Raw genomic sequence first — 16,830 nt, forward strand, 5'->3', positions numbered from 1 at the left:
ACAGATTTTGAAAACTGAAGAGCAGCTCTCACTGTACTTCTGGTTACGTTTTTAGATTTCCTCAGTGATTGTTCTGCAGGACTAAGATGTAGCTTTTAGATAACTAACAAAACAATTTTCTTAAAAAAACAACACCAAGGCACAATGCTGATGGCAATAATCGGTTTGGCCCAATTTAATCCTAAACTCTTGGTATACCTATGGAATGACAGCAGTTGACTGAAGAAGCAGTAAAAAGCACATTAAAAGGCTGTTTTACTCTGTTTATCTTAAAAGATTTTCACTGTGAATGGTTTTATCTAACCAAGGTATGTTCTACCTTGGAATAAACAGAGGGGAAAATGCCCAGATTTCTGAACAGAAAAATTAATTAACACTTAGATACTTATATTAATTCATTGTTTGGATCATACAGAGTTAATGACAGTGGGTATAAATATGCCATTGATGTTACTAGAAGACCTGTAGTCAATCTTTTGTCAAACTTACACATGCATGTGTATGCAGGCTTATATACACATATAATCAGAATAAAAGCCGACAACAAATAAGGTGGATCCTTCAACTTCCATGCAGCGTGCAGAGTGGTTGTAAACAACATAGCAGTTTTTGTGACTTAGCAAAGTGAGTAACAGAATTTCCTCATGCTACTAATGGACACCATTGCCCTGCGACCTACCCAGGTAATTCCAATCAGGAAAACACTGCTTGGGAATTAATAGCAAAAAGTTATGGAATATTCTTTCTGCTGTAAAAATTTCCAAGGTGTTAATAAAAAAAAAAAAAAATTCCTGTTTTGAACAGATAATTCAGATAAGAGTAAAGAATATATTTTGTGCCCTTCCAGCACAGTTAGCAACAAATCCACATGCCAGTGACATTGCTTTAAGAAGGAAAATGACAGTGATGGATTACCTCTGTCTTTATTCCAGTCCTGAAAGCCCGGTCTTACCTGAGCGGTTGTTAGGAGACATGCGCACAGGAGAGATGGAGGGCGTGCGTGATGAAGAGTATGGTCTTTGCCGATCCCTTTCTATCGTTGAAGATGAGGCTACAAAGTGATACTGCGACCATCCATCCTGTAACATCAAACATTGCAATAGTGATCAGTGAAAACACCATACAGTTCCCCATATTAAGTACAGAGTATTTTCCTCTACTGCTTTCACTACGTAAACGAAGTGGGCTACTATCTTTTTTCCACTGAGTGGTAAATATTCTTAATGGTGCAGGATATAACCTGCTGATTGTACTGACACACCAAGAGAAAAATTTAAAAGCAGAAAGTTCTGTAAAATAACATGTTAGAAAGACTCAAATTATGAAAACACTCAACTTTTTAGGCTATTTATGTATAGTTCTGCCTTTTTCTGTGTGTCTGTTTTCACATTGCAAAAGGCATTCTGGCTATTAAAATCTTTCCAAATCAAAGACTGCTTGTTTTCATAGTCAAAATCAGTTTTTGCTTTAGAACATTTCTATCTTGCAAGAAACTTTTGGAGTAAGTAGATGGGGAAGACCCAGGCTTATCAAAATTATTGTAACTTTCGGTATTTGTAGACTAGTTACATTAGCTGCTCAGTTGTTCACGTGAGGAAAAAGGAATCAATGCATTTTTGTCGTGGCATTTTTCTCCAAGATGTACAGAGAGAAATTCTATTCCTTCTATTTAAAACTGTGGTAATGGTGATGTATTTTTTTTTTTTTTAAAGGAAAGTATTACAAACATTTGAAACAGCTAGTTCAGAAATAAAAATGAGAGTTTCAAACATTCATGTTTTGTTCCTGGACCATAATATAATGCAATAATCCAAAATAATGTACATTTTTAAAAGGATATTCAAAAGTTTGAAAGTATAATGAGAGAATAAACTGACTCTTGTTAGTGCTCTTATTAAACAAAAGTATTTCAAATGTCTAAAGTATTGATAGATTTTAGCTGTCTTTATCACTGCTTAATGTTTAATCTAAATCAGTAACACAGAGATTTCCAGGTCTTGCACTGAAGGCATAGGCCTTTTAAAACACCCACTTTCTGTTGGGCTCAGTGGAAATTGAGTCAAGCACCTGGTATTGCACTAAACAATGTTTTTGTGATCAAATGCTGAATAAAAACAAACATCGTAAAATATTACCAGAAAACAGCTGGAATTTTCCTCTTTCTTGCAGAAAAATAATTTTTTGTTGGGATATAAAGAATATTCCAAGCCCCTGCTTCAGGCTACTCAAGACATCCACCTCTGAATCCCACCCTCTGCCTTTGCCCCAGGCATCTCTCTGACTTTGTTCCCTCCACAGACATCACTGGCAGCTGGCTCTCGGAATTGCAAGAGAAACTGGCTTGAAATTCCCCCTTCCACGACACTTTTAAGAAAGAGAACTCAGCAAGACTGTGACACATTTCTCTTTTACAAACAGCAGGAGGAAAGAAGATGCTTATACTTGATGTAGAGGGAATTGTTCTAAGTAAATTCAAATAGACACAGGTGACACTTAACTACAGATTCTGAATGTCTGTACTCCTTAGTATAACACATTTGAATAAACATGCGTGTATCTCAGTCATAATTGCAAGGGTAAAAATAATAAGGAAGAGTGAAGGCTGGGTCACAGCTTTCATAGCAGTCACGGTTTTCCCTAGAGTTGATAGTGAGCATTTGTCCATAGAGGTCACTCATGTTTAGAACACTTCACTGAGTTGCCCCTCATATTTCATGACAGTCATAGAAGAAAATATAAGGACGAAAACCAGTTAACTAAAAGAAATAGTAACTTGTAAAAAGAAATAGTTTCTCTTTAGTGCCACTTGCTTAAACCCAAATTTTCTATATCCAATATTTCATTTCCAACAAGCAGCCTCTACACAAACTGTTTCGTCCAGCCTAGAGGAAAGATCAATGAGAATGCAAACAAAAATATCACTAAAGCCCTGACTACGTAATATTAAATTGGAAATCATTAGACACTTTTCAATATATATACATATATTTAGTATGCATATATATAATCCATACATATTTTGAAATAACTAATAGTTTATAATTAGAATTATAATGCATAGCTTAAGTCCAATAATCTTATCAAAGCGGCAAGACTGTATATACTTAGCATTGTTTTTACATCACCTATTAATAACAACTTGAATGATGATTTCTCTACTATAAAAATGATGTAGCAAACACATGAGAAGCCCATGCCTTTTTCTTGCTGAAGAGAAATGGTTCCTTTTTTACTCCTTCTCTGGGGTCAGACATTCTCACCATAAAGGTGACTCTCTGTAATTCACTGTTACAGTTTTCTGACCATCTGTTTTCTTTTAAACAGACCACTGAAGTGATGATACCAAGAGGTCAGACTCTAGATCTGGTAAAAGGACAAGGAATAGACTATTTATTACTGTCTGCCTGCAAAAGGAGAAGCTTACATAGTGCAAGTCAGAAATTCTTTCAGCTTTGTGGATCTGGATGCACACATGGCCAGCAACACTCTCCTTTTGCACTCTAGCTTCCTCAAATAAATCCCTGTCATGTGGGTGAGAAAAAAGTGACCCAAATCTTCCCATAAACCCTTCTTCCTGTTGTCTATTCCATCTGTATTGTTTACATTAATACCTGGACCCAGGTTCTGATGGCAAGTGGATGAAATAAATTCTTGTTATATGCACAGTCCCATGAACTCTACAGCAATAGCATGTGACCCCAGTTTTGTTCTGCAGAATATCAACAGGTACTTTGACAACATTGCTTCCTCAGAAACAGCATTGCCAGGTGCCTCAACAGTGAGGGAGCAAAATCGGCTGTAGTTGGGATGCTGGTAATAGTATTCTTCTGTGTGGTAAATGTTATTCCTTCTCCTCCTCCCTGCAAATTTTCATTTTTCTCTCTGCTGAGAGCAGTGCATGCAGTGAGGTCTTCAAATAAATTCTGCTACAAACTTTCAAGTTTGCAAGCCTCATCAGCTCAATGAGTCACGCAAACAATAAACTCTAACACAAGTATTGTGGTGACTTGGCATTGCTTTTGGCTCATCAAGGCACGTTGCTATCACTGTATGACAACCTTCATGATGTTCTTCAACAGCAATATGAGGAGCTCTCAGACCTCCCAGTATTTCAAAATTCTAATACTTCAAAGTCACCTGTCTTTAGCTCTTCTCTGCCACAAGGAACAAACTTCTTTCCTGGGAAAGGTAAACAGTTTGTAACAAATTCATTAAAACTACCCCCATCAACAATTCCAAAAGCTATTAGCGTTAAATATTGAAACTAATTTTTAAGAGCCTAAAGGGAGTATTTTCAATTTAATGCTGAGATAAATACCACCTGATGTGATGGCTGCTTTCATTAGTTTGTTTCAGCTCTAGTGCCTGTAATGAAATTTAATTAAATTGATTCGGGTACTTAAAGGTACAGTATATAGCAGTGTCCTGCAGAGACGAAAGCTAACTCGAAAGCAAAGTGTGTGAGACTGCATTTCAGCAACCAATTTACCAGCCACAAACATGGTCTAGGAGAAGAAGAGTAAGACAAAAAGATCTGACAAATTGGAAAGAAATTCAATGCAGTTCTTTTACAGGATGGATGCATTTTTTAACTGGTAGCAATTAGTTAATAGGTGGCAACTGCACACTACAGGAGAGCATAGAACAACCAGAGTACAGAAATACCATCATACATCCTTATCGTATCTTCCAAGGTATCTTCTACTGGGCATTGATCTACATTTTGACTATAATGAATATATGTATTCTCCCTCAATTATACTCCATAAATTCCAAATGTTAAAGCTTGGTTGGCAGTGACATGTTTTTGATGATACATTCTTGGGAAAGCTGCAAGGATTAGATTTGAAGCGGGGGTTAGATAACCACTGTAGAAAGCAAAAGTGACATTGTAGTCTCACTGATCACCTTCTACTAGGCTTAAGGAGTGAACAGGTCCTTTGTCTCCCTGCTCAACTTTAAGTCATTTTGAGAAGAAACAATTTTCTTCAGGCCCATGCAAAAGAATTATTTTGTCAGAGTGACTGAACTTACTGTCCCAAACACCTATTGCATAGGTATCTTATGAAAATATAATTTGGGTTTTCCCATTATTTTTCTTCTGTTTAAAATGTAGGGAAAAAGAGAGGGCAGTTTTTTATTGTGTTTGCAAGAGTTTCAATTTTCAGAACTCTTCAGTAGTGGAGTCCTTGACTTGAGATGATTTTCAGAGGTGGGTGATATCAGACGCACCATTTTCTCACTTAATACAGTAACACTATGAGGACTGAATGAAATGAAGCCCTGATGGGAACTGACACTATGCTGACATCAGAGTGACTAACGAACTCACAGATAAGAGAGGCAAGAGAGGGGACCAGATACAATGAGGTGGCCAAGCAATGTGTGGCGAACTTGGGGAAGAAGCAATGACATCGCCAACCTCAGCGTAGTACCCAACCTGGATGACCTCATGGCATCCAGTCAGAAAGAAACCCCACATCAGTTCATGTGCTAATATCCATAGCTAAAAGAAGAACAAGCCCTACCCTCTGAGTGACTACGCTGATCAGCTGCTAAGAGGACACTGACTTAAAATACACTGAGTGGCTTAGAGAAACTGTAGCGTAGCTGCCTGCACATGAATATCTTTCAGTGCTGAAAAGCATAGTCTGCCCTGACTCCTGATGTCCTAACATTGTGAGGAAGAAAGACAGCTTCTTCCCCAAACCAGAGAAATCCCACTCGAGAAAAAAAACAAAAATGGTGCAACAACTCCAATAATGAAACAGCTGAAACCTGAGGGACTACAGAAAATGTAGTTAATATCCTGCCTTCCCCAGGTTTACAAACTCTCCAGCATGCTACTTCTTGCTTCAGGCCTGATCCTCTTGTGACTCGATTCAACAGACATTTTTCCAAATGATTTGAAGGGCCAGACTTGATTTATCATCCACTTCCTTATCTGCAAGCCAGCATTTTACTGGTTTCAGGATATTAACTGTAATAATAACTGCTCCTGTAATGGTAACAAGCTCTAGAAGTATGAAGTTTTGATAGCAACCACTGTCAGGAATCGGTAACTAGACCACCGCTGTGTTAGAAGCAGGTGACAGAGCAACAAGGCAAAATGCCTGTAAGTACATAAGTTAGGATTTACTTGCTTTGAAACTCAGCCAGACATTGCTCTCAGTTGCTGGTGTTGCATCTTTCGCAAGCTGAAGCTCTGCTGTCAGGTTAAATGAAACATCCTGACTGGTGTGCACCATTGTGACATTGTCTAGAGTACAAGATAAATCTGATGTGAATTAAGTCAAGGCTCATCAGACTTACACAGGTCTGGGCAATTCTTCAGTGGGGATTTGTTGTCACGACACTAATAAGACATAACAGAAATTAGAACTGGATCAAATTATCTACACACATTGACATATGAAAGTTATGTGCGTGACTTGACTACGGTGAGAAATCTAAAACAGTTACAAGGTTGAGGTGATCCACACATGTATCTTATAGAGCTCTTAAATGGGATTTTTGAAATAATGTGGTTTAAGTGTTCACCAACCACTACACTCATCATCAGGCTTTACAACCCAGGGTCATATTGTTTTCATTTAATACAAGAGGAGAGAATAAATACATTTCCCAGTGCTTCTCAACAGAGGTATCGAGCCTGGCTTCTCTCCCTCTGCCAGCCCCATGGCAGCAGAGGCTAACCGCCCCCCACCAACACACCCGAATATTGAGTTTGCGACTGCTCCCTGTGTGTCACTGTACTTCAGTACAAGGAAATGTCAGCCGCTGAAGGAGAGATGGAGAGATGGCTGTTCTCTAGAAAAGCCCCTCCCTTTGTACTTGGAGTGTGTTTACTGCAGAAGAGGGATTTCAACTAAATTCTCACAACTTCAGCAAGTCTAGAAATACTCTTGAAATACAGGACAACTAGTTTTACATAAGCAAACTATATTAAAAATAAAGGTGTTCTTTCATTTTTCCTTTGAATTTACAGTGCCAAATCCTACTACCAGTAAATGATTCCTGAAAGTATTGTCTTTGACACAGTCTCCCACAGCATCCTCACAGCTAAGTTGAGGAGGTGTGGTCTAGACAATAGAGTAGTGAGGTGGGTTGCAAACTGGCTTAAGGAGAGAAGCCAGAGAGTGGTAGTCAATGGTGCGGAGTCTAGTTGGAGGCCAGTATCTAGTGGAGTGCCTCAGGGGTCAGTGCTGGGGCCAATATTATTCAATATATTCATTAACGATTTGGACGAGGGAATTGAGTGTACTATCAGCAAGTTTGCTGATGACACCAAGCTGGGAGGAGTGGCTGACACGCCGGAGGGCTGTGCTGCCATCCAGCGGGACCTGGACAGGCTGGAGAGTTGGGCGGGGAATAACCTAATGAAATTTAACAAGGGAAAGTGTAGAGTCCTGCACCTGGGCAGGAACAACCCCAGGTTCCAGTATAGGTTGGGAGATTACATATTAGAGAGCAGTGTAGGGGAAAGGGACCTGGGGTCCTGGTGGACAACAGGATGACCATGAGCCAGCACTGTGCCCTTGTGGCCAGGAAGGCCAATGGCATCCTGGGGTGTATTAGAAGGGGGGTGGTTAGTAGATCGAGAGAGGTCCTCCTTCCCCTCTACTCTGCCCTGGTGAGACCACATCTGGAATATTGTGTCCAGTTCTGGGCCCCTCAGTTCAAGAAGGACAGGGAACTGCTGGAGAGGGTCCAGCGTAGGGCAACCAAGATGATTAAGGGAGTGGAGCACCTCCCTTATGAAGAAAGGCTGAGGGAGCTGGGTCTCTTTAGTTTGGAGAAGAGGAGACTAAGGGGGGACCTTATTAATGTTTATAAATATATAAAGGGTGAGTGCCATGGGGATGCAGCCAGGCTCTTCTCGGTGGCAAACAATGATAGGACAAGGGGTAATGGGATCAAGCTGGAACACAAGAGGTTCCACTTAAATTTGAGAAGAAACTTCTTCTCAGTAAGGGTGACAGAGCACTGGAACAGGCTGCCCAGGGAAGTGGTGGAGTCTCCTTCTCTGGAGACATTCAAAACCCGCCTGGACATGTTCCTGTGCGACCTCACCTAGGTGTTCCTGCTCCAGCAGGGGGATTGGACTAGATGATCTTTTGAGGTCCCTTCCAATCCCAAACATACTGTGACTGTGACTGTGACTTTATGGATTTGCTTGCGTTGTTTCCAGGAAAACTCAAAATCAACAGAGAATTCTGGGGCATTGTTCTGCTTTATGAGGTATCCTGAATAAATCTACTTCATTGATGACTTTTTACTGCCATTAGCTAAGTTACAAACAATTATAGGCAGTATATTGACATTTTCACTCCTAGGATTTTGTCTCAGAAGTGAGAACTTGAGACATGAGTAGGGATTGAGCCTGGAAGATATTGACATTCTCCTGGCTTATACATTAGTGGTTGTTCCTTGGGTTAAATCCTTCAAACTGATTCTGTTTTAAGTCTACAAGTGGAAATCTGGGGTAGTTTCACTGGCTTCAAAAGACAAAGGGCTGCTGACTCCAATTCTCCCGTTTACTTTCCTCTCCCAAAGAGTTTTGAGCCAGGGCCTCAAAATCAACAGATACAAAGTGAAGACATGGGCCACTGAAGCTTCATTTGAAGATTTTAGTATTTATGTTTATAGTCATATTTCCACAGCTTATGAAAGGTGGAAAAATACTTAAACCAGAGATATTAATCAAGTTTAGGGGATTTAAAAATATTAAAATAATTAGGATAAAAATACAGGAATTTCTTGCAGTATGACCACTTAGCCAAAGTGGTTAAAGGAAAACATAATTTGCTTCCCACTCCTGATGATGATGTCAGTTACTAGTGAGAAGTTATGTTGTGAGTATGACACCTGCCACTGTGTGAGCCTGGGAGGAAGGCCACTCACTCCTCCCTTGCACAGCCATAACCAAGGGGAGAGGAGAGGAGAGAGGCCCCACTGAGATGATCTGGGGAGCAGTGCCATCACCTGAGCAGCAGCAGTTGAGCTGGGCAGGGAAGGACCAAACCAGCTGGGCGGCAGAGCTGCCACTGGAGCAGCCACCTCTCCCAGGGGCTCTCGGTCGCTGCCCCAGTGCCTGATGCTGGGGGGGCTGTTTCACCACTCCCTGACCGGCGTGGCTGTGCGATACACACACACACACACACACACCACATCCGTCACCTTTCTCACGTTCTGCAGGGGGTTTGACCTCAGCACTTCTCTCCTTTTTACTCTGAATTTCAATGTACAAATGGCTTTTACTTATAAGTGACCATTCCTGCATCCCAGACACAGCAGACATTCAATTACTTACAAGACTGAAAGAGAAATACATATTTAGGGCAGCATGTGGCTTAAAAAGGGGCTCCCAGTCAGACAGTCATTAACCACAGCAAAACTGTCTGGCACTGGATGAGGATTATTAAGTTTTCTGTAGGCTCTTTAAAGTGACATTTTCAGAATCAGTGGTTAAGCTCATTCTTTTCAAAATGAGATGTGTACCTCTCAGCCTCCATCTCAGCTTCTCTGAAAGTAAAGTCATTATTTTCCTATTGTCAGCGTTCCACCCCCAAATCTTTTGGAATATTGTCTCTCCCTGTTTTTCTCTTGTCATCACAGAGCCTGAGGGACTATATTCTTCTGAGAGTATCACACAATTTTTTTCTTTCAAAATACCACAGACGGCCTTGGCCAGTTTTATTTTTTTTCAAATGCGCACTTTTTTTCTTTCTGTGCAGTGTTATCATCTTCTAATCACATATCTTCTACTGTAATTTTATATCTCATCCCTTGATTTTAGCTATGAAGAGACACACAATAAGGGAGGGATACATTAATTACTTGCCAAATCTATCGGAGTGAGAAACAGCTAGGTAACTATCCCGGGATGTTTTATATAGTGCAACTCTGGGACGTTTCAGGAAATCACTGAGGCATTGCTTTACCTATCCATAATTAATTATTGATTTCCTGTTGCGCAAGTTGCAAAGATGACAAGACCTAATCTGATGAATAAAATAGCTATAAGAAAAGGGGATCGTATGTGAGGCAAAGCATGAAGGACAAGACTTCAGATACGGCAGAGTTCATTATTCATTTTGCTGAGGTTATATGCAGCTAAATAATAAACCTTTCAAAACACTGCAATAAAATGAAATAAATCCATTTTTCAAAGCATCACTTTGCCTCTCAAACAGAAATAAAATTGATTTAATATATTTTAGAGGAAATGGAGGCAGCATTTGGCCCTTTGGCAAGAATTTCTGTTCTCCTCTTTTCCCCTGCATAAGTTATACAAGCTATAATTTAAATTGTTAGAATCATGAAGAACTAATTTTACTTGCACCTTGTATGCAAAAAAAGCCTTGCATCCAAGAAAGTGTTTACAAAAATTTTGACTTGCGTTGTCATTTTCATTCCAGTAATGCAGTTTCAACTATCTTAATGTGTTTATGCCATAGAAATGCAAACTCTGTCTCTTGGCCACAAAAACTCAGGGGGTAGAAAAAATACTACTTTATGCTCAGGGTCAGTTTCTTAAGTCCTTACAAAGACGAGAAACTAAACAAAACCTCATACTTTTACTTTTTATGTAATACAATCAACCAAATACTACTGTTAGCAGTGCTGTGTTAATGGTTGGACTTGAAGATCTTAAAGGTCTTTTCCAACCAAATTGATTCTATTATACCTGCGAACACAAAAAATGAAAAAAATCATTATCAGAATAAATTTGCACTGTTGTCTCTTATGGTGAAGAACATGGTAGGTCTGATGATACTGCCTGCTATCTAGAGCCATTAGGACTTTGTGTTTTCTGAAGAGTGGCACTGTGGCTCAAAACTGGGGGTCATTTTATTCAAATGTGTAGCTGCCTGACAAGCAAGGAATTGGCAAAAATCACTAGATGAACTCATGCTGTCCTTGATTTTAGGTCAAAAGTTCTGGTACAAATACACCTAAATTACAGAGTTGGAGATCCAAGTGATTATTGCTAATCTGTGCGAGTTTTGAGGATATGCTGCTTTGAACATGTAGTTTACCAAGACACTTAGATATCAATAATGAGAAACACATTCTTTTTACTGAAATACCTTTAAGAGTTTTTGATTCAGTAAATAAGAGTTCCAGTATTGACAACTCAAACAAGAACACACTACTTCACCAAAGCCTGCAACTCTCATTTTAGAGGAACCACAACTTTTTCTAAAAGCACTTTGTAAAATTAAAAGTAATCAAAACTATTTCGAAACTGCCAGTGAAAATTTTAATTTCTACTTTCTACAGAAAGAAGAAGCTCTTTTATCAAGACAAACTGTATCAGCTAGTAAATGAAGTAAAATAACTCAGAACAAAGCACACATACTACAAAAGAGACTTCTATCAACAAACAAGGTTTCTTTCTTTGAGTTTGAAATGGCAGACATATTTAGGTCATTTTTAAAATTCTGTTAGCAGTTTTAGGAAGAGAAAAGGGAAGAAATGAGGACTTCCCAGCATTTTGTTTTCCCACCCATTATTAGATCATATAGAAAAGAACTGATCATCAAAGAACTGAAAGTAGAATATTGCTGCACTAGATAAATATTTCATTGAACTTTGACTGAATTTACATGTACTGGCCACATTAAACAACCACTTTTAACTTCCTTATAGGACCAAGAAGAATGAGAAGTATAGCAACACAGAGGAGCATCAGCGAAAGATGTCCAGTGATATGCATCAGACCATCACAGTTTGACTATTTACCTCTGAAATGAAAACATGTTCTGATTGCCACAATAATAAGTTTAGTTTGATTTCCACCCCCTCTACTGCTTGTGTATGCTATTACTTCTAGTAAAAATTCTGTACTATAAGCAGCCATTCCACACAGCTGCTTAAGCTAGCTGGGAGAAACCAAATTTCTCACCTCTACTCTTTACTACATCTGTGTTTTTATCCGTGTCTGAACCTATATATGCAAACATCAAGCACGTAAGTTAATTAAAATGATATTTTGTTCTGAATGGTAGAAATCATGTTCCTTGAATGAATTTTGGAGAAAAAGACTGACATGAATTAAAAATGCTTTCTCTTAGCCTGTCTCTTTAAAAGACTTTTGAAACTCTTTAAAAAGACTTCTGGATTATTTTCAGTATTGTACATCTGAATCAACCTAAACTTTCTTATTTATTTGTTATTTATATTTGTTTCAAAAATTAATACATTATTTAAGTGGACTAAAAATATTCTCACTCTCAAAAGACATGCAGACAATTTTCTTAGGTATCTACTTTGTATTCAAGTATAAAAATCCTATCTTATTATGACGAGCCATACTTTTGAGAAGAAAAATCCTGTAGATGTGACCTTCCACTTTTGCATAGCCTTCCAGATCCTGGATGCCTACTCGTACCTCTAACCTAAGGATATTTCAGAAACTTCACTTATACAATTCCCTTCAGAACTAAGGCTCTAAGTCAAAGATGCTGACTCCTGGGCTGCATTTTAAATTCTCTTTTCTTCAGGAGAAGTTCAAAAGGTGGAGTACGTAAAGACAGACTTTGTACAACTAAAACATTAAATTTCTCTCTTCTATATCTGTACTTAGTAACCTTAAAATGGATTTGGGTTTTCAAATGAAAAATACCTAGTCTTTCCCACATAAGTCAGCTAAAGCTTACTGTAGGACTCATTACCAATGCCAAGGATGCTTTAGCATCATATATATATGTACGGCTTATCCTAGAGAATGTTTGGACAAACTTTTATTATTTTCTTATTTGTTTGGCACCTCCTGTGTCCACTAGGTTTTGAATGAGAATGGTGTCAGCTTTCACACACCTCTTACTGATGATTTAGAAGAATTACTGCTAAGTCTGGTTGTTGAATTACCACTTGCTACAATGCTGGATGTTAAAGGAAGCACTATCATGCCTTTAAGGCCCTCAAGGGAAAGGCAAAATTCAAGCAGAGCTGCAGATACTAAGCTCACAGCAGAAACCATTCAGGTTTATTCCTTTAGGTATTACCAGGCTCTCCTTGGTCAGAGATCATGCTTAAAGGCAGTGTCTTCTAAGTCCATGCTGTGTCATGACTACATTTTACATACACACACCCAAACTCACGTACACATATGCATATATGCACATACAGATATTTACTAGCAAAAAAAATGATACACAATCACACAGACATGTAAGTATTTGCAAGGAGTGGGGTGATTAGATTGCCTACAATTGAGCTTAGCCATCACATATCATTTTTTTTGGACACCATTCAGCAAACAAGCCCACAAAAATGTGTAAGGATGGGCAAGCTCTCAGTTCCTACAATGGACTGTTGTCATGAAAATACTATTGTCAGGATTGAATCTTCGATTCAACACCGACTGTGTCTTAGATTGCTGATAATATTTTAAATACAATAGCAAACATGGAAAATATTTTAGAAAGAATCACATAAATACTGAAATTACTGAATTGTGACTAAAGGGACGGTAGGTGATACTGCACAGTAAATAACTCCCTGTCAAGAGTATCACAAAGAATTTAACTACAGGGTGTTTCAAAAAGATGGACCCAACTGGAAATAAGACTGCTTTGAAACTGGGCAGTCTTATTTCCAGTTGGGTCCATCTTTTTGGAACAACCTGTACGTGAAATGTAAGATAATTAAAATAAATGAAGTCTATCATACAGTAAACATAATGGAATTCAGAAGCAGAAAACTTGTGTTGTCATTGTCATATGGGTAAGAACAAGAATATTTTTGTTTCAAAAAATTATTCTACCCTCTTTAGGCCATGTAAAAAATAAAAAATAATTGTAACAACATAACGCAAATTCCTTCTCTTTCTAGTATTGTCTGGTACTGTTATTAAACTCAAAGGGGGTTAGAAGGAACTAGGAAAAATACTACTTGATATGACAGCTAAGAAAATCAAAACACAATATACCTGACGGCACAAGTGAAATTATAATTATTTGTATTAAAATAAAATTGGAATAACATTCAGTTTGGTTTAACATTTTGTAATAATTTAGATAGAAATGGTATTTTTTTTTCTAAATTGTTCTTAAAACTAGCCAAATGATTTAGAACGACAATACAGCTAGTCGAAGACACTTGATATATTTGTGCTATGCCAAATGCCAAGAATCTATCTCTCCTTTTTTTTTTTTTAAACACAGTTTGCACACTATTTCTTTCCATGTGTGAACACTTGTGAATACTTCTGCATATGCCAAAGGTTTCATCAGCACAGCTCAGCTCAATTTATTTGCACAGTTTCTTCGTTAGGATTCGTGATTCTTCTCATGATATGTAAATTCCTGTTTTATGGACAAACAGGATATTATTTAAGCAGACAACTGGAAATGAAAAAGCCACAAATGTCAAAATTTACTCAACAAAGACATCAATGTTTCTTAAAAAACCTATCCTTGGGAAGGCATATGCAATCAAAAGAGGAGGTAAGTGGAATGATAAGTTTATGCTATGCGGTGATGCAGCCTAGGGCTGTGTTGCAAAAAGAACCATTAAGGTAAAAAGAAAAACAAAATTCCAGACTAACATATCATTCCTCACTGAAGAAGCTTTGTGCCTCTAAGAATGAATGCGAAAAAGTAACAGATTATTCTTTGGTCTGCAGCTACTATCTGGTATTTCCCACAGAACAGAAAATATGCCTTTGCCTTAATAAAGAAATGCTTCATATTTGCATGTGCATTGGGAAAGGCAAACCTATCTTACATGAATACTGGAAACTAATATACAGCATAAAATGTAGATTTAATAGTAATTCAACACACACACACACAAATCACTAATTCAAACTTTTTCTCTGGTACTGAAACCAATGACAATTTCATGATAAAGTATTTAACAAGACTGCCATTTAATAAAAAGCGACATTTAACATGCTCACTTAAATGTGAATAATATGTTTTTAGGGAAGCAAGACTGAAATGGAAAGAAAAAAAGAGAAAGTATGTATTTGAAAACTATTTTTTTTCTGCTGTATTGGTTATAGAATCTCTATCTTCCAAAATTACTCAGGTGATGCTTCAGAAAGGCTTGAATATGTTAATTCCACAGAAATATTGCACATTTCCTTTCTTTAAAATAAATTTAGGAATTTTCTTAATTCCTGATTAAAAAAAGAAAGTAACGTCATAGATCAGGTGACGAAATGCTGGGTGTTTTAAATATCATATTCCTGTTAACTAAAGATTAAAAGGATTTACCTTAACCTTTAAAGATATTTATGTCTAAAGTATTTAAATGAGATCTGCTCTGATGTCTTCTCTTTTCCAGGCAGATTTAGTAGGAAAAAAATATGAAAGAAATAGTATAACTACTGTGTCCTGTGTGACCAGCAAAACCACGTAAATTCTTATTTTCTCTACATATTTTATCAGAAATAATACATAGATATATATATATAAAGGTTTCTACATGGATTTACCTGAATGCTGTGCATACATAGAAGTCATTTTTGCAATAATGACACAGAGTCACATTTCACTATGAAAAAATATTAGGAGGAAAACAAAGGTCTACAATAGGTTAGAAATTAAATTTTAGTACCTAAAATTAAATACTGCCTCTAACAAAAAAATGTCCAGTCATGCTAATTCTCATCAATTGTGCTTATATCTGAAGGAAATCTCTATTGTTCTTTATTACTAGAGATTTTGAAAATTAGTATTGTAAGAATGTAATTGAATCCTGGACACACTGATTTTTCTATAGATATCCTAGTTTATTTGGCATTCTCTTACTGAATTACACAGCTATTGCCTTTTATTGAAAGATGCCATTGGGCCGGAAAAGAAAGTGCTTGATAAATTTAATCTGCTATTGCAACATAGTGCTTATCAGTAGCTGCCTTTCTGTTTGAAAGGTTCAGAGAATCAAGAGAGAGATTACAGAAATGCTAGAAAGCTTGTCAGGGAACTGAATGCAATGCACTTGCCCGTCTCTCTGGCATATGCTGTCCTCAGAGAGAGTAAAACTCTGTGTTCCTTCCTCATATGGTTGAAATGAATGGGCTGCTCTCCTAGGTGAAGCAAGACACTTTCCATCTACAACCTAGAGGGTTTAGTAAATTAAATTGTACAACTTATAAACATATACTCCAGTAAGGTTTTGTTACTTTGAATTCAAATGTCTCCTGTGGAAGCCTTTTGGGTACAAATCTCAGTATGCACGAAACATCACAATTCAACACGGGTCAGCTGACAGCCAGAATACCTGGGTTGGGGAATGGATTCTGGTTTCTTGGCTCTGGGAGAGGGAATGCTGAGCGTGCCATGCCCCAGAGTGGTGGGTTGGTGAAAATCCTCTGTCATCAGTCACACTGAAGCTTGGGGCCGCCCACTGCCATAAATCAATCAGTCAGTCAATCATTTATTTATCAGGTACTTGCATTTTCAGTTAATATAAAAATGGGCTCCAGACAATGCCTTCTCTACAATGACAATCTAGTTTTATATTATAGTGGGGGTTTACATTAATCCATTCTTCTTCTAAAAAGGCAACATATTAATCTGAAAACCCTTGCCAATTGTATAGAAAGAAATTAAACCCCACTGAAAGACCAGTACTGCAAAATACATGAGCTCATGAACAATCTGAGCACATGAATAGTTCCTTCAAGTCAAGCCACTTTTTTGAGGAGCTATTATGTTCTGGATTTGGAATTTTGATCCTTAATGTACGGTTTAAGTTCTGCACCAACTTTTCCACTGGATAAACTTAACCTAAAGACAGTATCTTTTTGGGGAACATCTGACTGGTGATAATCTTACCAGAAGAAAATTTAAATGATGTGTTCCAATTCTA

The 16,830-nt window shown here is 37.8% G+C and overlaps 1 protein-coding gene across 1 annotated transcript in view; it reads right to left on the bottom strand.

The window, feature by feature from the left end:
- The window catches only part of CTNND2 (catenin delta 2), a gene marked incomplete at its 5' end in the record, with an annotated part of 536,051 nt that overhangs the window by 14,192 nt on the left and 505,029 nt on the right, over positions 1–16,830 (bottom strand). The window contains one exon of the mRNA XM_082045132.1: positions 953–1,079. Coding sequence (XP_081901258.1) covers positions 953–1,079 — 127 coding nt within the window. The remainder of the gene's footprint in view (positions 1–952; positions 1,080–16,830) is intronic.

The sequence above is a fragment of the Streptopelia decaocto genome, assembly GCF_964273445.1.
Source record: "Streptopelia decaocto genome assembly, chromosome: 2".
Classification (NCBI taxonomy): Eukaryota; Metazoa; Chordata; class Aves; order Columbiformes; family Columbidae; genus Streptopelia; species Streptopelia decaocto.